This window comes from Cyprinodon tularosa, unplaced genomic scaffold, assembly GCF_016077235.1.
Source record: "Cyprinodon tularosa strain WSP-4 unplaced genomic scaffold, ASM1607723v1 ctg686, whole genome shotgun sequence".
In the NCBI taxonomy this organism is placed as follows: Eukaryota; Metazoa; Chordata; class Actinopteri; order Cyprinodontiformes; family Cyprinodontidae; genus Cyprinodon; species Cyprinodon tularosa.
This window is the reverse complement of record NW_024039436.1, coordinates 155,620-182,309: the sequence shown is the minus strand read 5'-3', so window position 1 is coordinate 182,309 and position 26,690 is coordinate 155,620. Positions and strand designations below refer to the sequence as shown.

At 41.5% G+C, this 26,690-nt stretch overlaps 1 protein-coding gene across 1 annotated transcript in view; it reads left to right on the top strand.

Moving 5' to 3' along the window:
• The window catches only part of fars2 (phenylalanyl-tRNA synthetase 2, mitochondrial), a 181,619-nt gene that overhangs the window by 97,079 nt on the left and 57,850 nt on the right, over positions 1–26,690 (top strand). Inside the window, exons 9-10 of the mRNA XM_038267814.1 lie at positions 18,894–19,054; positions 26,049–26,197. Coding sequence (XP_038123742.1) covers positions 18,894–19,054; positions 26,049–26,197 — 310 coding nt within the window. The remainder of the gene's footprint in view (positions 1–18,893; positions 19,055–26,048; positions 26,198–26,690) is intronic.

Below are 26,690 nucleotides of genomic sequence, written 5' to 3'. Positions count from 1 at the left end.
AAAAACGCGGTATCGATATATTTTACTTTCAGAATCTGGTGAAATTTCATCGTTCTGTTACAAACTCTCGTGATATTTCGCAAATTCTTGTGAGATTTTGTTAGTAAAATAGATCGATACCGCGTCAATATATCAACATATAAAAATATGGCAACATTTCGCGAATTTTCGGGGGATTTCGTAGCATAACGATGACATATAGCAATATTTCATTATTAAAAGAGATTGATATGGTGTTTTTAAATGGCAATATATCAGCATATGAAGATATTGGGATATTTTAATGGATCAATATTTTTTCCCTCGTCTTTAGAAGTTTTTAAGTCTGTAAAAAAGAAATTTTTGAGAAAGAAGAAGAAGTAGTATTTTATTTTATTTTTTTTAGACTTTAGAAACTCAGAAGCTGATCAAATATCGGGTTAAATATCGGTGGGGTGGCCGATGTCCTGTATTCAGTTTTAAGGCCGATACCGATAGGGGGCCGATTATATCATGCATCCCTAACCCCGAAGTTTTACTTCATTGCCAGGCCCAGACCTTAAAACAGCATTGATAACTCTACGGCTGATAATACTGAATTGCGACACCCTCTGGTTGGTTATATTACTACGCCATGGCAGAGGAGTAATTTTCTTTGATCATCCGAGTAATAATTTCGACTATGTATTGGAATGTAATTTACGGTGGTGTAAGGTGCTGGAAAAGGTTTTAAAACTGATATTGAAAGTGCTTGAAAAGTGCTTGATTTTGACTTTGGAAAAGTTGTACAAACCCTGAGTAATGAAGACTTAATTTAACATCCGTTCCTGTCCAAACATTTTTTTTTCGCTGGGGGTCTTTGCAATAGGGATACTTAGGATCATACAACATTGGTTTTTTTCTCTACTTCCAAACTCACTGGACTTTGTTTCCAAGTTTCAAGACATTTCTCTTCCATCCAGGAAGCTTTTTCAATTCAACATGTCAGAAATAGCGTTGAGTTCCAGGTTTTATCCAGCAGCAATAATAGCTGCATGAATCATGACAGCAGACAAGATAGAGGAGAGCAGGAGGCGGGGTTACCAATCTACTCGCTCTGGAGAGCAGAGTTCGCTGCTTTTAGATGTTGTCTCCAAAGTCTCCAGTAGCAGAAAAAAGTCTCTAGATTTGGCGCTAGGAGCTTTTTAGAAATCAAAGTGCTAGAGGGGTCTGAAAAGTGGCTAAATATAGCGACTAAAGCGCTAAGTTGGCAACACTGCTCTTTGCATGGTTTGTTTTCAAATGGTTTGCTGCTGTCTGTTTGGACCTTTCTGAACATGTGCAGCAAATGGACTGATCCAATATGGTGGACACTGAAGGGGGGGGGGCTGAGACACACTGAATATTATCAGCGTTCTGATGGCATTTTATCATAATTAATGTGCAGAAATAAGGAATAGCTGTATTAACCATCCATGGAAACAGAGTTTTATGGGGAACTTGGGGTCCTAGGCAACCTCCTGGTATTGCCTAACGGTAAATCCCTCCTGAACACAGCCATATATTCTGTATTTATGTTAAAAATTAAAGCCTTTCTTGCTCCATGGCAGAGGTTTTGTCTTCGATCTCAGGACACCTTCCCATTCCCTGCCTGTTCTGCAGGTGAACAGATGGAGAGGCAGACGCACGTTTAGTCCTGCCGCCTCTCTCTGTTGGCGAGCTCACAGCGGCGTCGGTGCTGAGGTGAGTTCAGGGGATTTCCCTCCTTCTGTTGGCCGCGGACTCGTGTCTCATTATCCAGTCTGCGGTCCGTTTGTCCCCCCCTCCCGTATGGTCCCCAGGTTTAATTAATGCATTCAGCTGGAGGGGGGGTCAAACGAGGGGTCAAGCGGCGTCCTGGCGGCTCATCCAGCTGAAGGAGAGCAGCCAAAGTTGTTGACGAGCTGCCTGATTGGCTGGAGAGCCTTCTCCTGTAATTAAAACTGTTTTTCCAGTCAGATGAAGTCAAAGTGGCGTGGAGAGGAAGCTGGAAAACTCAGACTCAAACTTTCACTCTTCGTATTCAAACAGGAAGTCGCCGTTTCTCGATTCACTAGAACCCAGTATGGACTCATGTTCTCTCCATTCTGCTGCCGCAGTGCATTCTGGGACAGCTGTCAGTTCCTAAAACACGTTCCTTCCTGGCATAAAAGGACTCAGTTTGTCCGTAAAAATCCTCAGAAAAGTAATATTCACTTCTTTTTATCATAAAAATAATCACATGTTGTAATAATCCAACAAATAATTTTTTTCTGGTGACGTATGTCCGCCATTTTGATTATCTACGTTACGTAGGTTTACTCACCAATCTGTTTGAGCCACTGATGAAAATCTGATTGCTTACTGGGAGTACGGGGTTGAAGTGAAGCCACCGGCCACCATATTGGTATTCCCTAGTCAGACCGGCACCAATGTAAACACTACATGCATCAAACAATGTTATTTCAGGGGGGATTAAGGCTTTTAAAATAAAGATAAATAAATCCACTTAATAAAGAATTACTACTTTTTTCCTTGTGAATTAGTTTCTATTTCTTCTACTTTCTATTTTCTAATCGCGCTACAGACTAAACTATAGGATCCATCGGCTATAGATGGATTTATTGCTTAGTTCATCCACTGACTGGGAAATTACCAGTGGATCGTCTTCCTGCAGACAGAAAACTGCTGGTTTTAGCAGCTAATTGCTGCAAAGGGAGGCGTTTTTATGCTGCGTCTCAGTGAGAGTGGGGAGTACCAAGATGGTTTCCACATGACACGGAAACTCCACCCGATCGTAAAATTCTTGCACGACTGGAAAGTCGGCCCGAAAAGGGCAAAAAAATCGTACAGTGTTAAAGAAAACCAGCTGATTGCATCGACTCATTGACTCCTCAGCAATCCCTCACACTAAGCATGCTTGTAGCGACAGTGGAGAGGAAAAACTCCCTTCAGGACTAGCCGCTGTTATAAAACCTGAATAAACTTGAAACATGAAATATCATTAGTCAAAAAAAATCAATTTGTTTATTTTTTTTTCATCGATTAGCATTAGCTCTTTTTGTTTTTCCTGTTATCCACTGCTTTTATTTAATGCCTTACCGCCTGATTATGAGCGTCTCAGCAGGCAAACAGCAAATATTTGCTGGGGAGGCATTGACCTTATTCCCAGATAGCTTTAAATGAAACAGTTATGTCCAAAATGACTCGTTTTAAAGTGTAAAATCTGTTGGAAAAGCTGCAGCAGACTCCAGTCCAGCAGTTATAATCTGATTCTCTCCTGTTTCTCACATAAAACCAATCAGACTTTTTTTCCTTTGACCTCTGCAGCGTCTGCAGCTCCCTCATTAGTCCTCTGATAATCTCAGGCGGTGAACGGCGGCTGTTGATCACCATTATGTGGACAACGAAGGGCCTAAAGCTTCACTAAATAAAGGATCAGTGAGAGCAGCTCCACCTCCAGACCCTCACCTCCTCTAATCTCGGCCTTTTCCTGATAATCCGGCTCTAATTAGCGGCTGATCTCTACAGCCGGGCCGATCGCTGCGACCTGCTTCCACACCTGCAGTGAAGGAGTTTTTAACTGCTCGGCTAATATCAGCAGACGCAGTTTGCAGTTCGTCATCCACCTGAATGCTGATCGGTCTGTGATTTAGAGCAGGATTCATGTTAAAAACAGTTATTAGGAGCAGGAATGGAGAGTTAAGAAGCTACTGAGGCAGAGGAACAATAGAGCTGATGACAGTTTCCTCTACAAAGCTTCAAACTGAACCTTTCTTTGTTTTGTTATTAAACACTCCTTCATTTTACTGAGATTGTTCTAGAAAGATCAAATGTGTGATAAAAACCTCAGCCAGTTGCTGGTGGACTAACCTGCTAATGATCCATAAACTCTAACTTGAACAATTTTCTTATTTTCTTTTTTTTACCAATTTCTATCAGAATCAGTTACTGTGTCTCCTGGTTATTTAATGCATATAAGTTATGAAGAATTATTTAAAGAGTTTGTCCTGAGTGATCTATTTTCAGGAAAACGACCCACAGAGAGAAAGATTCAAGGTTGAAACACAAGTAATTCTCGTAATTTTATAACCTTATTCTCTTAATTTTATCACTTTATTCTGATAATTTTAAAACTTTATTCTCGTTGCGACTTTATTCTCGTAATTTTATGACCTTATTCTTGTTATTTTACGACTTTATTCTGATAATTTTAAAACTTTATTCTCGTAATTTTATGATTTTATTCTCGTAATTTTATGACCTTATTCTCATTATTTTACGACTTTATTCTCGTAATTTTATTACTTTATTCTCGTAATTTTATGATTTTATTCTCGTAATTTTATGACCTTATTCTTGTAATTTTACGACTTTATTCTGATAACTTTAAAACTTTATTCTTGTAATTTCATTATTTTATTCTTGTCATTTTACGACTTTATTCTCGTAATTTTATGACCTTATTCTCGTAATTTTACGACTTTATTCTCGTAATTTTATAACCTTATTCTCTTAATTTTATCACTTTATTCTGATAATTTTAAAACTTTATTCTCGTTGCGACTTTATTCTCGTAATTTTATGATTTTATTGTCGTAATTTTATGATCTTATTCATGTTATTTTACGACTTTATTCTGATAATTTTAAAACTTTATTCTCGTTGCGACTTTATTCTCGTAATTTTATGATTTTATTCTCGTAATTTTATGACCTTCTTGTTATTTTACGATTTTATTCTGATAATTTTAAAACTTTATTCTCGTTGCGACTTTATTCTTGTAATTTTATGATTTTATTGTCGTAATTTTATGACTTTATTCTTGTCATTTTATGACTTTATTCTGATAATTTTAAAACTTTATTCTCGTATCGACCTTATTTTCGTAATTTTATGGATTTATTCTCGTAATTTCATGACTTTATTCTCGTAATTTCATGACTTTATTCTCGTAATTTCATGACTTTATTCTCATTCCCATTCGTCTTAAAACCTGAAACATGAATTTGCCCCGCAGTGATCTATAAGCATTGAGGTAAACCTGATTGTTGCCTGGTTACTAATGACTCTGCATAATTTACGCTGACCTCATAACTAATGCAGGAGAGGCCCGATCGCAGGCGGCTGCTGCTTCGGTATATAGTTTCCATCAGGATCCATATTCATTACTGGATGCTAATTAAAAGCAGTGCTGCCTCCTCAGGAGGGGGATCCGGTTTCTGGGTTCAGACATGCTGTCAAACCAAATGTTCCTGATCATCATAGAAATCCTCATTGGTTTTTGCAGCCAGTTTTGAGCCTCCAAACGGCTCACTATGAACTTAAACAACTTTGTTCCTGATGCTTGTAGTGGGAAAAAAAGTATTCAACTATTCACTCCAGTTAAATAAGCTGAGATTGATGGATTTCATTCGGTCTGCATTTTATTTTATCTTTGTAAAGAGAGCTTAGTTCATCATTATTGAACGGTAATCAGCCCGGTTCTGCCTGGGCAGCGTTCGTTCCTCCTTACTTACAATAATGGAAAGTAGTCAAAATCAAAACGAATTAAAGAAACTTTGGTTAAACAGTAACATGTTATGAATAAACCTGAGAAATAATCTGGTTCGTTATGTGAAGAAGTATGTCGGTCTATAAACACCCTCAATCAGGCATTGTTTGGCCTTGCAGGTAAAACAGACAGAGTGAAAACTTTTATAGTGAGTAAATGGCATAAATTATTATACGAAATAAGAGAAATCTAATTTTCCGACGCTACATCTGGCATATTTAGAAATGTTCTGCTGTTGTTGTTTTAGTCAATTTGATTTTAAAAACGAAGCAATTTGAGCTCAAATTAAAATAAAAATCAACTCCATGAAAAATATTCAGTGAATTTTGTTCCATTGTAGAAAAAAATATTTTGAAATTAAAGTTAGAAAAAAAAGTTTTATATAAATTTTTTAGTTCATTTAGAGTTTTCTGTTTAGTTTGCTGAAGTGCAGGTTGGTCATTGATCCAGTGGTTCCAGTTATCAGCAGAATAACTCGTATGAAATGAAAATGTTGAAGATAATTAGGAAAAAAAATCAACAGTTTAATTAGAAGCAGTTAGATGAGATGTTGGCGTTTGGACTGGAAATAAAAATAAGATCTTTGTCTTCAAAAGTTGACCTGACCTGTTTGAATTCACCTCACAGGCCGGAGGGAATGTTTAGTTCCTCCAATCAGCTGTGGTTCTCCGTCCTGATGAACCAGGGTGAGGAGGCAGCTCTGCTTTAAGCTCCTCCCCCTGCAGCCGCCATGTGAGGGAAGCCAGGAAACAGCTTAAACTGGAGGAAACTGGACAGTTTACCTGAAATGTTTCCAAACCTAAAGAATTTCAGAGTCCGTCGGTTCTGCAGCTTCGCACCGCAGCTGTCGGTAGTTGAAGCGCCGAGTACATTTCAGGTCAGACGCCATCAGCGTCCATGGTTTGATGCTTGAACTAGTGGGACCTTCGATTCTCACCTCAGGGCTCATTTTCAAATAAACCATCCTGGAGCTGCAGCTGCTTTCCTACAGATGAGTCAATTTAGCCACCTCTAGTTCCACCTGCATTAAAGAAGAAAACAGGCTTCTTAGGCTCCTCCCCCCTGAGGCTCCTCCCCCGGTGGCAGAGACTGAGGTCAGACCAGCATACCCATAGTTAATACCCGTTTATCCCTTTATTTTTCATATTTTTGTACGAAAAATAAACTTTAAACTACATCAACGGGCGTGTTTCCCTCTAGTCGTGCACAAAAAAACCTATTTAATTACTTACCTTTTGAAGCGTATGGCGATCTGACCTTAAATTGGGTTTTTTTTTTTACATAAAAAAAGGGATACACGCCCGTTAAGGTAGCTTAGAGTCTATTTTTCGTATAAAACTAAAGGGATAAACGTAAATCTGACATATTGCGCCTGCGTATGGACTCTAGGTATGCTGATCTGACAGAACAGCGGATCAAATTACAGCAATGGTTTGATCAGAGGGGAAACGATTAGCTAAAGCTGCACTCACTCCCATTTTTAAACTTAAATAGCTCATTAAAATATAATTTTTTTGGATCCCGGTTGATGTGAGAGTTTAAAGGAGAGCCTTTCCTACGCAGATGATGGTTTTCAGTTCTGTATTTTCTCTCTTCCTGCCCGGTCGGCTCTCCTTGGTCGCCCTGCAGCCATGTTTAGGCCCAGCAGAGCAGCAGCTGAGTCTCCGCCTATAAATCATAGTGTTGGGAGAACGGCCGAGGCTGCCAATAGTCTGCTAACGGTGACGGATGAGTGTGTAGCGGCGTGGGACGTGGCGAGGTAGAGCGGCGAGCCTTCCAGGCTTTCCGCGTTAACGTCTAACTGCTTCGCCACAGCAGCTGTCTGAAACTGGGACTGATGGATATACCCGTTTCCTGTTTCAACCTTTATTCTGAAAGGTGCTCAGTAACTCAGACAAACAACAAACAAGATCCAGAAAACAGGAAGTTATTAATGCCACTGCCCTCTAGTGGCCGCATCCAGTCAGTCCCATCAAATGACTAAATAAACATGTCATCTGGGTTCAGCCTGGAAAAGTCCATGGTGATCATCTGCTCTGTTCCAGTCACTTCAGAGGACAGGAGTTCAGTTGATTTACTGTCATGTTGAGAAATCAAGGAAGTGATTAGAAGGTTGGTCAGTTAAAGCTTTTAGCAGGAAAAATATTTGACGAGTTTGCCAAAAAAACTGCTTAAATGATGATAGCACCGACACTAACCCATCCCACTGATAAAGGATCAGAGGAAACCACCATTATAAGATGTTAAATCAGCTTTATTTATAAAGTCCGGTCATAAAGGAATAATCAATGGATCATTATTTATACCTAAAACGAATATGTTCACAATGATTTTAGCGCTAATAAGTAAAACAATGCTAATTTTCATCGAGATCACTGATTCCCACAGCTAGCTCCTGATTGGCCCTCTGGCGTTGTGGCGTGGAATAATGAAGACCATGCTTCAATATTTGGCATAAATCAAAAATATCTGCGACAAACTATCTGCGACACACTGCTGCGGGAGGATAACCATCCCTTTACTCTACCTTCACAAAGCAGCCCACATTTTTTTTTTACCTATATGTGACCTGTATCCGATCTTTTCGTGACAGTCTGAACAACGATCTGATTTTTCCCCAATGCGACCCAGGCCACTTGGCTCTGTGGTCCTGAATCCGATGAGAATCGGATCTTTTCAAACGCGACCTGCGCTTGAACGGCTAGGTCATGTTCATCCGACCTGAACGGCCATAATACCCGACAGAGGTCACTATTCTCCTAACCGGACTCCGCCAGATGGATTTTCTCCGCATATCCATCTGGAAACATTCCATTTAAGTAATTTTGGGAAGGGGCGAAAATACTGGTTAGCTGATTGGCCTATGTTGGTGATAGACGGGCCAAATAAACCAATCAGATCAACGAAGCATATGACGTACTAACAGAGCGACGACGAAGAGGAGCCAATTGATAGATCAAACTGTTGCTGAAACCAGTCGGGAGAAGAGCAAAAATATCTTTTCCTCTGAGAAAAGCCTCCAGAGCAGTGCTTTGCTCTTCTTTCAGTGAAGAAATACTCTGTAATTCCGATAAAAGTTGCTGGATAGCCACGCTAACGCTAGTTTAGTCGGCTGAAGCCGCCATGTTCTTTAGACTGAACTGTCGCGCTTCTCGTTACGTCACACCTCAACCCGCCTCAAAGCCAACGCTGATTGGACGTTCGTTTGGTGAACGGCTCCAAACTTTCTTTAACGGAGAGTCTCCAGACTGATCTGCGAGTGAAACCTTGAAAGCTCGCGAGATCAGGATGGTCTCACGAGGCTACTATTCTGCGTCTTGCTACGCAGAAGCAGCAAGAAAAAAAACAAACATAGCAGACGATGATGCTGAGAGCAGTATTCATGTTTAATCATCTTGAAAAGATTGAGTAAAGGTCGGGAAAGATCGCAAGATGCTCTCCAGCGCTACCATCCATGTTTACTTCCGTAAACACGAAACACGCTAGCTTGTGATGTAATTTTGTCGTATACTGCACATGCGGGACACTTATGCTATATGAATGCAGTTCAAACAGAAGATCGTATATAAGTCGCATATATTTGGAAATGTGAACGGCAACGCAAAAAAAATCGGATTTCAGAAAAAAAATCGGAATTGAGTATTTAGGCCTTAGAGCCTGTGTTGCCATATGAGGCTTATAGAATACTTTTACATTTTTCCGGCTCCAGACAGATTTATTTTTTTGTTTTTTTGGTCCAATATGGCTCCTTGGACAGTTTGGGTAGCAGACTCCTGGTCTAAACAGCCCAGATCATCCGCTGATTTATTTCTTATCTAAAGTGAGTCGCTTCTAACCTGCTGATTGGAATCAATGAGAGCAAAGAGGAGAGAAGAATAAGTGAGTTCTGGTGAAGGTGAGGAGGAGGAGAAGGATGGATGAACAAGTTCAGCTTCATCATCAAGTGGTGGGCTAGAGTGAGGGAGTGCAGGCTGAATGAAATGAGACAAAGGGAGCGATGGAGGAAATGTTCAGGGGAGACTCATGAGCCGAGGATGAGGAGGGAAAATGATGGAGGAAGGTACGTGAAGAGGAGGGACCAAACAGAGAAGGAAGGAGCAGAAATAAGAGTGGAAGTAAGAGGATGATGGAAATTAAATAAGGTTCTGAATAACTTCTTATCATATCAAATATTTAATACTAATCCATCAAACTTCAACATTATTATCCCTTGATACTCAAAAGTCCGTCAAAAAAAAAGGAAAACCTGGAGCTTTTTTTATTCTTATGTTTCAGTATAAATTAAACTGTCCCATTTGGCCTCTTCATCCTTCCATTTCAGGTTATTTCTTAGGTTTGGTTAAGACACGTTTCTATCCTTGGATCTCTGAGCCTGCCTGCTCCTGTTCTGATCTGTTTGCCTGATCTGTCTTCGGACTCCGTTCGAATCTACCTGCTTAAGACCTTGGATCTGTCTCCTCACCCCGACTTATTTCTTAGGTTTGATTAACAACAGCTGTTCTGATATTCTCTGTTTTTTTTTTTCATGATCTTGGCACTGATGATTTGCTTAATGGTTCATTCTATTCGCCTGCCTATCTCCGCCTACTGTTCATCTTATCCACCTGCTCCTGCCTCTCTTAAGATACCTGCCCCCAATCATCAGTGCCAGATTATTCGAGCTGTTGGTGAGAGTTCTCTTGCGTACCAAGTTCATTGTTCTGATAACCTGATTCCGACTAGTTACTGCCCTTTGGACCTCTGTCGCAGCTAATATACGCAACGGTTGAAACCAGAATCCTTTCCTTTCCCGTTGAGTTGCGTCCCAGTGTTCACGGGGATGGACGTCTGTGTCTTCGGCAGGCGTAGAGCTAACAGAACTGGCAGCGTTGCGAGGCAAGGGCTCAAACATGTACGGCTGGAAGCCTTCTACACCAAACCAAGCTTCTGCCGCCCTGGCGTCCTCTTCCACAACATCTTCGTCCCCGCTTTCCTCCTCTAAATAAAAAATGGATGACGGAGGAGACTCATCCACGACCTCCGACACTAAACTCTCCTCCTCTTGCATGTTGCCGCTGTCCATAGCGTTCCTTGACAGCGTCGTTTCTAAGTCACCAATTTAGTACTACTTGGTCCCAATGGAATTTCCCATTGGGAACCTGCTAGCACTAAGTTGCTTAATGGTTAGCAATTTAGTGCTAATTGGTCCCAATAGAATTTCCCATTGGGAACCTGCTAGCACTAAGTTGCTTAATGGTTAGCAATTTAGTGCTAATTGGTCCCAATGGAATTTCCCATTGGGAACCGACTAGCACTAAATTGCTAACCAGTAAGCAACTTAGTGCTAGTCGGTTCCCAATGGAATTTCCCATTAGGAACCTGCTAGCACTAAGTTGCTAACTGGTTAGCAAGATGCTTCCGACAAACCGGCCACAACCAAACCTGCTTGCGAACCTTCCGCCACAACAATCCCGCCCCCTTGATAATCGACCAATCACATTCACTTTATTCACTCGTGTAAAGTTGGGCACCACTCGGGAGAATTCGGAAATTCAACGATTGGAACGGCCGTTTCGCTACGACTTAAATAAAAAAGATAAACAGCAGAAGGATCAGGAGACTTACTAGAACACATCAGAGACTAAGAACTAACATTTGGGGGTAAATGGGAAAGTTTAGAGCCATTTTCTGTCCTTAGAATCCGATTTTATTTGTCATTATTGGCTCATCTTTAGGTTCCCAATGCCTGTTATTGTATTTGTATAATTTGTACCTTTTAAAATACTTTTATTGTACTGTTGTAATATGTAAGATGTGTAACAATATTAGGTGCTTTTCCTTCTGAAGGAAGTATTTCGGTGCTGACGTTCGTTGCTTTAGTTTAGGGATCAGTTTTTTGTGTTTTCTGCGTAAAACCGCAGAGTCTAATATGCATTTTCGCAGATTAGATCCATTGTTGGAGTCATATGGCGTTTAAGCAATGATTTCATCGGCAGACGCCTCCAGCTTTGATGAGAGCCTCCTGATTGGCTGAGACATGTGTTGGTCTGCAGAGAGAGTGAAGGGAGGTTAGAGCAGTGCGTGTTGCGGGGGGGGTCGTTTATCGTCGGCGCTGACAGACTCCTCAGGCCCATTCAGGCTTCTGGGCAGTCGTAGCGTCAGCAGCTCTTGTTCTCGCCGTCTCCTCTTCATCAGTCTGTTAATCTGTCATAAGCTTCAGATAAGGAGCCCTTTTCCCTCCAGTCTTATGTCATTTCTTTCACCTCTAAATCCTATTATTTTCATTTCACACATGAAGTCGGCTAATTTGAATAAAATATAGTAGATGTCCATGAAAGGGCTTTTATTAAAACACATCAGGGCTTCAATCTTCCTGTAGAACAAGTTCTAGCTGTGTAGCCTTCAGGTTGTAAACCAGCAGACTTTTACTGCGCTGGAGGAGTTTTCCTCCTTTAAACATCGGCTAATAAACCTCTCCTGCTCTCCCAGGAGTCTAAACTCGAAAGCTTAGCCCATAAAATCAGTTAAATTGGAATATCCTAATTTATAGATAAAAAGTTGTTCAACCTAAAACAGCTGGAGGAATAAATCCTCTCCTTAAACTCAGTTCTGCTTCTCTAACAGTCAGTTTATAAAACTAAAACACCTGTTTATGACTCCTCTAAACATCACATTACCAGTTAAACCACCAGCTATGCTCGGTTTTTAAGATGTGCAGCATAAAAACCAGCTGCATCGTCATAAATCTGAAGTTTGTAGAACAAACATGAGTCACATCAGACTGTATCTGTACAGATTTATCCAGCTGTCCTGTTTGCATGAGCTGCAGACCTCCTCTGCACCCCCCAGGACTCTTCAGACTCTTATGGTGGGAAATCTGTTCCATTCATTTTGCAAGGAAAGAATTTTTGAAATTTTTACTACTGTGACTTACAGTAGTAAAAGCAGTAGAAAATTAGTAGTCCAGTAGTCCTTGTCTGGTCCTTGGCTAGTCCTTGTCTGGTCCTTGGCTAGTCCTTGTCTGGTCCTTGGCTAGTCCTTGTCTGGTCCTTGGCTAGTCCTTGTCTGGTCCTGGGCTAGTCCTTGTCTGGTCCTTGGCTAGTCCTGGGCAGGTTCTTGGCTAGTATTTGGCTGGTCCTTGGCTGGTTCTTGGCTAGTCCTTGGCTAGTCTTTGGCTGGTTCTTGGCTAGTAATAGGCTAGTCCTTGGCTGTTTCTTGGCTAGCGCTTGTCTGGTCCTGGGCTAGTACTTGGCTGGTCCTTGGCTGGTTCTTGGCTAGTCCTTGGCTAGTCTTTGGCTGGTTCTTGGCTAGTCCTTGGCTAGTCTTTGGCTGGTTCTTGGCTAGTAATAGGCTAGTCCTTGGCTGTTTCTTGGCTAGCGCTTGTCTGGTCCTGGGCTAGTACTTGGCTGGTCCTTGGCTGGTTCTTGGCTAGTCCTTGGCTAGTCTTTGGCTGGTTCTTGGCTAGTCCTTGGCTAGTCTTTGGCTGGTTCTTGGCTAGTAATAGGCTAGTCCTTGGCTGGTTCTTGGCTAGTCCTTGGCTAGTACTAGGCTAGTCCTTGGCTGGTCCTTGGCTAGTACTTGGCTAGTCCTGGGCTGGTCCTGGGCTGGTCTTTGGCTGGTCTTTGGCTGGTCCTTGGCTGGTCCTGGGCTAGTCCTGGGCTGGTCCTGGGCTGGTCCTGGGCTGGTCTTTGGCTGGTCCTGGGCTAGTCCTGGGCTGCTCCTTTGCTGGTCCTGGGCTAGTCCTGGGCTGCTCCTTTGCTGGTCCTTGGCTAGTACTTGGCTAGTCTTTGGCTGGTTCTTGGCTAGTAATAGGCTAGTCCTTGGCTGTTTCTTGGCTAGCGCTTGTCTGGTCCTGGGCTGGTCCTTGGCTAGTCCTTGGCTGGTCCTTGGCTAGTCCTGGGCTGGTCTTGGGCTGGTCTTTGGCTGGTCCTGGGCTGGTCCTGGGCTAGTCCTGGGCTGGTCCTTGGCTGGTCCCGGGCTGCTCCTTTGCTGTTCCTGGGCTAGTCCTGGGCTGCTCCTTGGCTGGTCCTTGGCTAGTACTTGGCTAGTCTTTGGCTGGTCCTTGGCTAGTCCTTGGCTAGTCCTTGGCTGGTCCTTGGCTAGTACTTGGCTAGTCCTGGGCTGGTCCTGGGCTGGTCTTTGGCTGGTTCTTGGCTGGTCCTGGGCTAGTCTTAGATGGTCCCATACAATTCCTTTTTAAACATCAATCTTTGTACTGCAATATTCTTTCTGTCCTGATTTGTGGACATTAAGATCTAAAGAGAAGCGCCATCTCCTGGTCAGACCCGTAATTCAGGGAAAGGGTGGAGTCAGAGTAAAGAAATATGCAAGAGGTTGCTCCAGTGGGTGGAAGTTGGAGCGAAGTGGGCTGCCATTTGACTGGGAAGGGTCCACACTGAGCACTGAGGTTAGCAATGACAGCTGGATCAGACCTACTTGATTTAACCAAGAGGGAATTCGAACTCACAGCATCAAATTCTCCTGCCGGGGCCTGAGCGTCAAAGAATTTCTTTCTTTCATGTCAATAAAACTTAGAGCGTTTGACCCATATTCTGGCTGTCGTAGGTACGAGGTACTGCTGATCTTTTCTGAATGTCCCTCTCTTTCTTCTCACCCACCCCAGTTGTTTTTATATACACTCTATCTTTAATGGCATCTTGCTTTATCTCTTTGAACTCTATATAAGCTACTGGAACCAGAACGTCATCCCAATGGATTAAATAAATAAAGGCAACAAGAGCATAAAACCAATATTAATAAGCAAAAAATGAAATAAAGTCTAAGAAAAAACAAACAAAAAAATACTCTCAAAACCATACAAACTAATTTTAGCCATTCATTTATCCACTGTCGTGGTTTTGGGATTCTGAGTGTTGATCTTTAGTTTATTTTCTATTATATTCAATCAGTCTATAGTTACTCTCTGTCGCCCCCTGGTGCTTGTTTCCTTTCCCCTTGGCTTCCTTCTAGTTAGTTCCACTCACACTAACTATAACTAGGTTATTCAGCTCATTAGTCCGTCCTTTGTTCGATTCCATCTCTGCTGTGCACAAACTTACCGATCAAAACATTATTTTTGATCATAAATCATTTTATCAAATTTCTATTTAGTAAATGTTTTCTTTGCAATAATAAAGGAAGGATTTTACTCCATAATCTGGGAGCAGCTCTGATTGGATGTTGCTAAAGAAGCAGCCTATTAAGGAAAGGAAAGACCTGAACTCAGGGATACACTGAGTTATAAATGAGCTTTTTCAGACGTTAAACGTTGAGTTTTACAGTTTAATCTTGTTTATAAGGCTCTTTTCTTTTCATTAATATTTTAATTTCCAGTGGACTAATGTTAATATATTTGTTTTTAATGTCTTCCTCTCTTCACCCTGTCTAATTACAAGCCTTGTTTTGTGTAATCATTGCACCTAATCCAGATCCAGCAGCTCCAAACCGCGACCATCAGTGCTCCAATAATGCAGCCATAAATATATTCATTGTAAATATAATTAGGAGAGAAGTGGGAGAGGAGAGGAGGGAAATGATGGAGGAGGTAAAAGCAGACGAACGAGGAGGACGGCGGGAACGACTTCTTCCATTAAAAGAGAGAAACTGTGAGGATTGTTGAAGAAATAAAGGGCTGAGATGAAGATGAGGAGGAGGGACCTTCCATGAACGAACATCATAAAGAGAAGATTTATAATGTGACCCGTCGACCCGCCGCTCATTAGCATAGAAACCGCTTTCCCTGCCTGCTTATTGGCGCCGGGCTGAGGAAGTGTGAGTTTGTGTTCACGCGCACGGACTGGTCCCCATGAGGAGGCGGCGCGGCGTTTAGCACACCATCATGACCATGCAACCATTTCCAATCAAACCAGTTCATTTGTGCGTGTTTGTCCATTAGCAGAGCGTCCGAAAACATGCAGCTTCCGCCCACTCCTCACCCCGCCGCTGACCTCAGAGTACGAGCCTGACATCCAAACAGCTCCTGTTATTTCTGCAGATCATATAGAGACCTAACCCTGCTTCCTGAAGGTCTCTATTCCTCTGAGAGGATCCAGGAAGTCGATGTCTGGAATGAAAGAAGTTTCTGGTCTATATTAGAGCTTAAGGTTCCTCTCAGCCTAACTTCTGCATAACGCACAGCAGCATAAAAACATGTCTTGGATTGTGGTTCTAACCTAGCTGCTGTTTACTGCCTGCCAGGGGTGGATTTAGGAAATTTGGGGCCCTACGCAAAGACAGGCAGGGGGCCCTTTGAATAGAGAAGACAACCCATAAAACAGCCCCATTCTACAGATGGAGAAATGTTAATAGAATAGACATCCATTCTCTGTTCTAGGTTGTGTCCCTCTCTTCTTGTCCCTTTTCTTCTTGTTTTCCTCTCTATGTTTTGTACTCAGCTGACTTTTCATGCTGTCTCTAAAGGAATGAAAGATTTTTTCCAAGCACTAAGCTCACTTAGCTGATTGCTCCTTCCTGTGTTTCCAAAAAGGCCAAAGTAAATAACCCAGTCCTTCTTTTCACTGTAGACAAGCCATGATCTGCTTCTCTGTTCTCCATCAATTAAAGCATCATCAGATATCCCAGGACAGATGTGATTGCAGATGTTTCCTGTAGAAATGAAGCTATCTAATGTATCTGTTTATTTTTGTCCACTAAAGCTAGTCCTTTTTTGTACAAACCAAAGCATTTACTGTTTTTTTTTATTGATTTTACTGGTGTTCAGTATGTTTAACACACCTGATCATAATCCAGATTATTAGGCTAGACAGTGGATTAGACTTTGAACTGGTTCAGATCCAATTTATACAATCAGAGCAGCTTTTAGTGATTAGTTATAATTAAAACAAATTAATCCAAAGCTGGAGTTCCACAGGGCTCTGTTCTCAGATCACTTTTTTTCACTATCTTCCTGATCCTAATTACTCAGGTTTATCGTATCATCATGTGACCAGACTGAGTCCATCAGTGAGCAGCCATTTTCTTATTAACGAGAAAAGAAAGCCTTTTTTTTTGTTTAAAATGTCAACAGGAATAAGATTCGGGATTTAGCGAGACTCCTTCCACCGATTCTTCCATCTCTCCATTATCTCTCCACTGATGTGATTCATTCATTCATCCATTCACCTAATTTTAGCATCTTTGTAAAGTTTCCAGCCTCCTCTGGTCCTCAGCTGCTCAGCCTGTTTTAACAGAACCAGAACTAAATAAGTTTGTTTTTATGCTTCCTTGCTGCTTTATATCAAACATTTATATTAATGCTAAAGTTACACAGAAAATACGGAAACTAACAGTTTATTCTTGTCAGGTCTTAGTTTACTGATAATAATAAGTACTTTAGTGTTTTTTTTCTAGCTTGTTGATTTTGTTTTTGTTTTTTTTACATTTATGTGGATTATTTATTTATTTTTTGTTCTTTGCTGTGTTTTGTGAAAAAAAAAGCATCATGATGTGAGTTTTCTGGCATTTAAATGTCGCCTTTGAAAGTATTCAGGCGTTAATGGCGTCCCCGTCAGGCTCTTATAGCTGGATGTCAGTTTTAGTTCCTGGTGGGTCTTCAGGGAACAGGAAGCGGGTTGGTCTCCTTTAGTCTTCGTCTCTGAGAGACAAACCGCCTCGCTCTTATCTCGGTCCCGGGCCGACTTTGCCTGAGTCCAAGGATTTACCCATAATCCTTAGCTCCACAGAACGTTCGCCCTCTGCCCACTGAAAGGGTGTTCAGTCTGAAGCAGAATGATGGCAAACGCTGAGAGTGAAATAAGTGCTCTTAAACCAGATGAACACTTTATTAGTGCTTTCTCTCTTTGAATCCGTAAAAGTTTAAAATCAATCCACTGGACTTTGTTTCCAAGGTCTGAAGATGTTTCGCTTCCTCTTCAGGAAGCTTTCTCAATTAAAAATGTCTGGATCCGCAGTGAGTTTGAGTCTTTATAGAGACAAGGCCTTGTATCGCTTGGAAACATGCAAATTGAAACTTTCCAGCGAAAATCAGTTTTTGAAGCGAAACATTTTTAAACCATGGAAACCAAGTCCAGTGGATTGTTTTTAAACTATTACGGAATGTATATGACCTGGATGACTGAGAATCTTCATCAGTATATCTGTCTTTGAATGTGTCACGCTGATGGTCATGCCACTGTTGTTCCCATCACTGACCATGTTGAAGGCTTTATAATCAGCCGTTTAGCTGCAGTCATTAATGCAGCTCTATCTATGAATACGGGTCAGAATCCAGATCCTCAATGTAAACAGACTCCAGAGACCGGTTTGGTTTCTGGTAGAGTTCATTAGACATCAACAGGTCTCTGACCTACAGCCCGCAAATATTTTTTTCTTTTTCTATATATATATATATATATATATATATATATATATATATATATATATATATATATATATATATATATAAGGGATGGAGCGGTTTATGAAATCGTTCGGTTCGACTGTCTCGGTTCGGTTCCCGTGTGTTTCGTTCGGTTCATGCGCTGCTCCTTTTTCTCATAGGCGAAGCGTTTACACTCCAGAGCAGAAGGTGGCGATACTGCGACCAAAGCCAACCACCAGTAGTAAACAAGAAGAAGAAGAAGCGAAGCAGCGTAGCCGGGTGTAGCAGAAAAAAATCAGTAGTTGTGGAGAATTGTGTGGGTATGGCGAGTGGGAAAGAACAGGAGTTGGAAGACGCGCCAGCAGCACTTTATAGGTCTGCTGTATGGGAGCGCTTTGCATTTAGAGTGACCTACGATGACGGCGGAAAGAAAGCTGGGGATAAAAGTGCAACAGTGTGCAACACGTTTTGTTTATGCTAACAGCAACACGACCAACATGTCATGCTAACAATCAACATAGACCGAACCGAACCGTGGATTTTGTGAACCGTTCCACCCCTAATATATGTATATATATATATATATATATATATATATATATATATATATATATACAGTGGGGCAAAAAAGTATTTAGTCAGCCACCAATAGTGCAAGTTCTCCCACTTAAAAAGATGAGAGAGGCCGGTAATTTTCATCATAGATACCTCAACTATGAGAGACAAAATCAGAAAAAAAATCCAGAAAATCACATTGTCTGATTTTTAAAGAATTTATTTGCAAAATATGGTGGAAAATAAGTATTTGGTCAGTTACAAACAAGCAAGATGAAGGATGAAGAGAGCACATCCAGTTAGTCACAGTCAGAGAAACAGGACTTACCTCCAGTCAGCATCTGAAAGTTCTGAAAACTCAGAGAAATGATGTAAACGATCGGTTTGCATCAAGTTGGTTTTGAGGTTAGCCATTAGGCCCACTTAGCAAGGCAAACCTATGTAGGAAGTGAACGTTGGGATTATTGGCCCCGCCCCCTGACCTTTGCCCCCTGCCTTCCTTCCTTGCAGCCGGGGCCGGGAACAAGCTGGGCTGGGCGTTTGGTTTGGGTCTGGAGAGACTGGCCATGATCCTCTACAGCATCCCAGACATCCGGCTCTTCTGGAGTCGAGACGAGCGCTTCCTGAAGCAGTTCAGGGTGGAGGACGTCCAGCAGCACATCTGCTTCCAGGTACAGACACACACTAACCAGACACTCTGCTTTTCACCTTTCTGTTGTCATCATTTATGTCAAAGGATTTTAGGAAACACAAAAACATTTCTGTTATATTTGCTTCTTTATGGGATCAGTATTTTAAGTCTTTTGGTTTCCATAAAGCATTTTCTACTCTCTTTATTTCCATTGGTTACATTGACACCATCTCCCCTCCTCCTCATCATCACTTCTATCTGCTGGGTCTTCATCACATCCTAACCAGGAGGAGTCAATAAGCTTTAAAACCTGATAGCAGACTTAGTGAATGTCACACATTATCATCTCATCCTATTAGGAACCAGAGATCCAGAACAAGCTTCAACCTGGTTATTTATCTGCTGCCAGACTTCATTTTGTTATCTGCAGTAGGAATGCTATCGTTTGATCTCTACATGTTGATTTGTTGCATATCTGATTGGTATTTGACCTCAACTACAGAAACAATAAATCACATATAGTGATTGGAATAGAAAACCAGTTCCTGTTCAGAACCGGTTCCATGTGTTCCAATTCCATGGCGCTGTCTGGCAGCTAGCTTAATGATTCTCTTAACGGTTCCAGGCAGGAAACCAAAGCCTAGCGCTGTGCCGCACGACTTACGTCACATTTTTTACGCAAGTTACGCACACGGCATTCAATTAACAAGTAAGACGTGACCAGGCGGAAGTCTAGGAAAGCAAAACAAAAAAAAAAATGCCGTCCCATCGGGGTAAAGCGATCGAAAGTTCGGCTTCATTTTAAGGAAGATAAAGATGGAAACAAGGCGATTTGCAATCATTGCAAAGTTACAATAACATCCGCAGCAGGAAACTTAATGAATGCATTTAACGAATGCCGTGTTTCTGATGCTTCCGGACAAAAGTTAAAGTTACGAGCAGCATGGAAGGAAACTCTGGTGGTTAGTAGCTAGTTTTATATCACTGGCTGTTCTTAATGTGAAATAAACCAGTTTCCTTCCTCTGTTTGGGGTTATTCAGGGAGTCTGCTATTATCCTTCATTGCTAGCATGTTCAACTAGAACTACTGGTAGCTGGAATTCTTACATGATTCTAGCTATTGCAATGGATGTAACGAAACATGCTACCAAGTTACTCCGCAGTTCAGGGAGCGAGAGAAAGGTGGCGCTCGTTTATTTAAATCAGGGGGAGATGAGTTTATTTCCCGAAATGGTACAGTAATGATTTTTCATGAAACGGAATCAATAAGAGAATCAGAATCGTGTAAATCTTATCAATTCCCAACTCTAATCAGATATTAGATGTTGTTGGTGAAGTTTCTCGGTCATCCAGGTCATCGTCGTTCCAAAAAAGTTAAAAATCAATCCTCTGGACGTTGTTTCCAAGTCTGAAGACGTTTCTCTTCCATCCAGGAAGATTTTTCAATTCAAAATGTCAGAAATAGCATTTAGTTCCAGGTTTTATCCAGCAGCCCAACAAAGCCTGGTTTATGTTTAGGAAATAGAAACGGATGAACGGGTCCCCCCCCTTTGGAATGGGGGTCGTTTGGCTTCTTTGTTAGCCTGCAATGCCCCATACCTGTCTATATCTCTGAAAGGGGGGTCGTTAGAGGGAATAGTTGGTCTGGCTGAATAGTCAAGGTCTTCTGTTCTTCTGTAAAGGGGTTGTGATTGGAGCGATTGAGTAAATTCGTTTTTGCTATCATCGCAACCCCAAACCATGTTCTGGTCCTGCTTCCTGCCAGTAACGTTACGCTACATCATTGGCTGAACGTTGCCACATGGTGTAAAACATTGTGGTTGCCCAGACAACGCTAATAGCATTACGTAGCGTCAGTGTACCGAGTCGGGAGCATCTGTAGCGTTAGCGTGTCTAATGACTGATAAGGTTTAACCTGATTCATAGCAAAACTGATAAAAATCTGTTTCTGGTGAACAAAGTAACTGTTAGACCGTGATATAAAGAGCTGGGTAGCCCTGCGGCTAGCTGTGCTCAGTAGCTAACAGGTTAGCCTCTTTTAGCTCGCTCAGTTAGCCACATTAAGCTACAACACTTTTAAATTCATGTCAACAACAACCGTTCATTTTCTACAAGTAGAAAAACTGTTTTATTTTCTAAAATCTCTATGAAAGTCATTTTTTAAGACGTTCCATTTGTCCTCCTCTGACCTCAGATGTTAATAAAAAGAATAAAGATAAGCGTAGACTCAGTCTTAGAACGAAATAGTTTCCTTCCAGACTGACAATGATTGTTTTCTACTTTCAGCAACTTTAGATCGCCAATGAAATGTAAAATAATAGCAAATATAGGAAATAATATGTTAGGACTCTAAAAGAGATTTGATTCTTGAGAAACGGGTGCGATACAGTTTGTCCGAGTGGAGTTGCCATACAATGACATCATAAGAAGGGGCGGGGCCCCAAGCAGATCTGGTACCTACAGCGGCGGTATACTGGAGGTCTGGAGCTCCCAACAAGACCAGCAGATGTTAGTGGGATTATAATCCTGATGAACTGAGGATGTTTGAAGGTGGACTTTCTCACTTAAAGACGCTTAAAGATGTGGGAAAGAGAATTAATAGGAGATCTATTTTTTTTACTGATAAGTAGATGTCTTTAGTCTGGAATAACTGCCTGCTAAATCAGACAGCCAATAACCCTTATTAAATTATTTTATATCCAGAGTTGTTAAGAGTCTTAATGTTTATTACTCCAGTAGAAGCATAAATCCTGCTGTTTAAAACACTTTTATAGAAGTTAGAGGATTCGGCTTTTCACTCCAGTAAAAGTGTAAAAGTACAATTATTATAAGAACTTAAAGTATAAAAGTCAAAGTAATGCAGGAAAAACTGTTAAGGCCAGAAGCTTTACTGCTCTAATCTATTAAAGGAACATTTTTCTACAATTCTGGATGATAACTTCCTCAGACTTAATTTTCTTATTTTTATAACTAATGGTAACAGAGTCACATTTATCTTTGCATCATCTGGATAAACTATTTATTTTGGTTTGTGGTGAACAACAAGATGGGGCAGCACCGAGTCCACAAAGAACTTAATTGTCTGGATGAAAAGAATTATTTATTTATTTTTTTAATACCAGCAGGCTATAATGAAAATTAGCTTATATTAAATAAAGCTAACAAGTCTATTTTTTAAATTTAAAGAGTAGAATTGAAAAGTTGTTTAGAGAATAATTACGCTAATAAAGTATAGATAAACAGAATTTCTACTTAAGTAAGGTAACAAAGTAATTAACAAACTACCTTCCTATAAACGTTTCTCTTTTCAACCTAGATAGTAGAGTTGCACCGATACCTGGCTGCGGAGTATCGGCCGATACCATACCATATGTTTGAAATTAAATTGTGTATATTTATGAAGAACTGCATTCAGGTCGCAAATCTTGCATTAAGTCAATATAATCGCCTGCGTTTCTATAGCGAAATATTTCCACATCGTAGACATTTTTTTCTCCTGGTTTGTTTTCTCACCACATGAAAAAGCTGCCCCGGCATTGGTTAAGAGCGGCTATTGGCCTGCTCTCATTGGTCTGGAGCAGGCCAATAGCGATAGTTAACACTAATGAGTGTCAGAAAAGAGAAGGCTGCGTTCAAGTGACATAAAAACATGTTTGTTCGATGCAGATATCACCGTTTTAGCGCTGGAGCGGGGCCCCGCCCGATACTGGTATTGGTATCCGTGCAACAATACTACATAGAAATCAGTCGTTTGCCTTCTACAGCAATTCCAATCAGCAAACTCCTTCCCATCTGAATAAACTTACATTTTCCATATCTATTCAACCTAATTTAGCCTTTAGCGACAGAACTGCAAACCCTCCATTATTACCGTAAAACCTGCCAAATGGAGACTAATATGCAAAGAATCTAACCAATCCAAGGATAAACAAACACGGTTAGCTTATTTTGACTTTTATAACCCCGGTCCAGCCGCTCAAACCCATCAGATGCTCGTCTATTCACATATCTGGATTTACTCAAAGTCCAACCAAGCCAGATTATTTGGTTTACTGAGGAATCCACCATCAATAGATTAGAAACATCAACTGTTAGATGACTGTCTGCCGTAAACCAAGTTTAGCTCTTTAAATGTGACTTCTCAAAGCTTTGTCTGTCTTGGTTTTTAGTTTTTTCGCAGGTAGTCTGTAGACCACAGGCTGGTCTACCCTGCAGGGATTGTTGGTTAATAAAAAGAAAGGCACAGAAACCATAGCAACCATTTTACTAACATTCTGCGTGTTAATCCTTCTCTAAATGTTTCCCAGTTTACCTGAGTTCTACCTTCCTCTGATCATCAGCCCTGAGCTCATTTCCAGTCAATCATTAAAGAACCCAGTAGCAGAAAGCGGTAACTGCCTTCTGCTAATGGTGCTTTGTCTTCTTCAGTAACGGGCAGAGAGGAGGAGGTAAAAGCAAACTGAAGGCTTGGAGGTGGTCGGCTTAAAATGTGACGGGAAGGAGAAAGAAAAGCTGAGGAAGAAGGATGATGATAGAGACAGGAAGTGTTAAATAAAGAGGAGAGAAGTGGAAAGAATGAAAGAGAGCATCCAAGATGTCTGCTGGTCTTTGCTGTAATAAGGTGAGCAGGAGCAGAGGACCGACCCTTTATTGATGAACCCGGTTCCTCCAGAGGGACCGATGGGGCCGAGCTCATCCCCTGCCCAGGGTCAGTGCACCTCTCCTGGGCAGAGACTTTCCACTTCCCCTGCAGCCAAACCCAGCCGGCTGTGTTTGCCAGGAAAATGAGACGTGTTTGTTTTTATCGAGTACAATCAGAGAATGCACAGCTGCTCCATGCAGCAGCAGATCACCTCCATCTGTGCAGCAGAAGCACCTTTCTGGTCTGAGAAACGCGTGGAGACGATGGAGGGTTCATCTGTTTAATGTCTGAACAGGTTCAGATCAGATCAGCAGAGAAGCTGAAACTAGTCGCCTGCTCATATAATCCCTGAGCTGATGGATTATAATTCAGCTTCTGTTTCTTCCAGGGATGCAGAGAAACGTTTTATCTAAAGAGAAACAAACAGAGATCAGAAATAAAGGCTGTTTCTGCTAAAAACTGCAAAAATTAACTATAATTTATAAGCTAAAGTCCTTTTTTAATCAGCGGTTCTATTTGGACAGGAATAAAATGAACCAGAACCATCAGAACATCCAGCATGAGGAACCCAGACAGAAATGTTTTTATTTCCTTTTCTTCTGTTTCGTCCCGTCTTCATCCAGAACTGCCAGAACTTTCCTCTTCTTCCTTTTATTCCTCCATGTTTGTCTCATGGAGATCATAGCGCTGATGCTAGGTTCACATCGAACGCACTTTTTACTGGAAAAGCAATCTAGAAATAAGACAAAAATTCTTAAATTAAGAATTTTTACCCCTAATTCGAGTACGTAAATGAGGTAGTTTGCCAATGGAATGAGTATTTTTACTCTTAAAATAAGATAATTTGATAATATGCACTTGAAGTAAGACGATGCAATTGTGTTTTCCTATTTTAAATTTAAATTGTCTTGTTGCATTGGCAAAGGGTCTCTTTTACCTCCTCAACCCAGGAACAAATGCACTTATTTTAAGAAAAAATTGGCTTATCTAGATTTCGATGTTTTCCAGTGTTGGGCAGCAGAAGAAGCCTCTTTATGCAAGCTCTATGGTTGACGTGCATCATAAGGTCCTGCAGCGCCTCATGAGCTTCTGAGCATCTGAGCCATGCGATGCCCTTCACAAGCAGCAGCTGCTGGATTTAGAAAAATATAATTTTAGCTGCTGGACGTGCCGCAGCAACCAATGAGAGCAGCAGATCTGGGAGCTGGCAGGGAGTCAGACGCAGCACTGCTGATGCAGAGCGCTATGATCACTCCTCTGAAACAGTTTATTAACGCCTAAATTAACTTCAAATGTAGAAACCTGCCGGCAGAATATGTTGGCTTTTATTATCCTGCTGCCTGCAGTTTGTAGCACAGACCTGAAAAACGCTAACATCTACTTCCAGCCGCCACCAACAGGAGGGGAAAACCCCCAAGAGGGAGCGGGCCTGAGGTACGGTGGCCCAGAGGTGTCACCACTAATACAAAAGCCGCAACACAGATACAAGAGCCGCAACACAGATACAAGAGCCGCAACACAAATACAAGAGCCGCAACACAAATACAAAAGCCATAACACAAATACAAAAGCCACAACACAAATACAAGAGCCACAACACAAATACAAGAGCCGCAACACAAATACAAAAGCCATAACACAAATACAAAAGCCACAACACAAATACAAAAGCCACAACACAGATACAAGAGCCGCAACACAATTGCAAGAGCCGCAACACAAATACAAGAGCCGCAACACAAATACAAAAGCCACAACATAAATACAAAAGCCACAACACAGATACAAGAGCCGCAACACAATTGCAAGAGCTGCAACACAAATACAAGAGCCGCAACACAAATACAAAAGCTGTAACACAAATACAAAAGTCGTGACACAAATACAAAAGCCGCGACACAAATACAAAAGTCGTGACACAAATACAAAAGCCGCGACACAAATACAAAAGCCGCAACACAATTACAAGAGCCGCAACACAAATACAAAAGCCGTAACACAAATACAAGAGCCGCAACACAAATACAAGAGCCGCAACACAATTGCAAGAGCCGCAACACAAATGCAAGAGCCGCAACACAAATGCAAGAGCCGCAACACAAATGCAAGAGCCGCAACACAAATGCAAGAGCCGCAACACAAATACAAGAGCAGCTAAACAAATACGTAGCATTATACCAGTAGATGGCAGCTTTCCTTCTACTTCACCTCTTCTTTGCGTCTAAAATGTCAATATTCTTCCTGTTACTTTGTTTGGATGATGAAGCCAAGTACCGGCAAACATGGCTGCTGTTATAACTGCTCTGCTGGGAGCTCCATAGCGGGAGGATGTGATCAGAAGCCTGAAGAGCCTGTAAACATGGTCTGCTTCTGTGTGTTTGTCTCCTTCCAGCCTCTCAGTAAATACCCGCCGCTCCTCAACGACATCTCCTTCTGGCTGCCAGAGAGCTTCACTGAGAACGACTTCTATGAGCTGGTGCGGATGGTGGGAGGAGACCTGGTGGAGAAGGTCACCCTGGTGGACGATTTCACTCACCCCAAGTAAGGAGACACTGACACACCCGACGGGCTCTGGGCTTTTCTGGGTTCTGTTTTCACACCCATCAGGGTCACTTTAGTTTTACCTTTAGACTACATAAAGTTACGTTTCCTGCCGCCGTCTGACAACCAGCAGGAAGAACAAGAACATGAGGAAAGCAGTGTGGAACCAGTTAGCCAGACCAGCAGGCAGTGGGAGGATTTACCATTAGGTAATACTAGGCAGGTACCTAGGGCCCCAAGTTCCTGGGGGCCCCATAAAACTCTGTTTCCATGTATGGTTAATACAACTATTCCTTATTTTTTCACATTAATTATGTTTTTGATAAAAATCCTTTGGCTAAAATGCCATCAGAACGCTGATAATATTACGTGTGTCTCAGCCCCCCCCTTCAGTGTCCACCATATTGGATCAGTCCATTTGCTGCACATGTTCAGAAAGGTCCAAACAGACAGCAGCAAACCATTTGAAAACAAACCATGCAAAGAGCAGTGT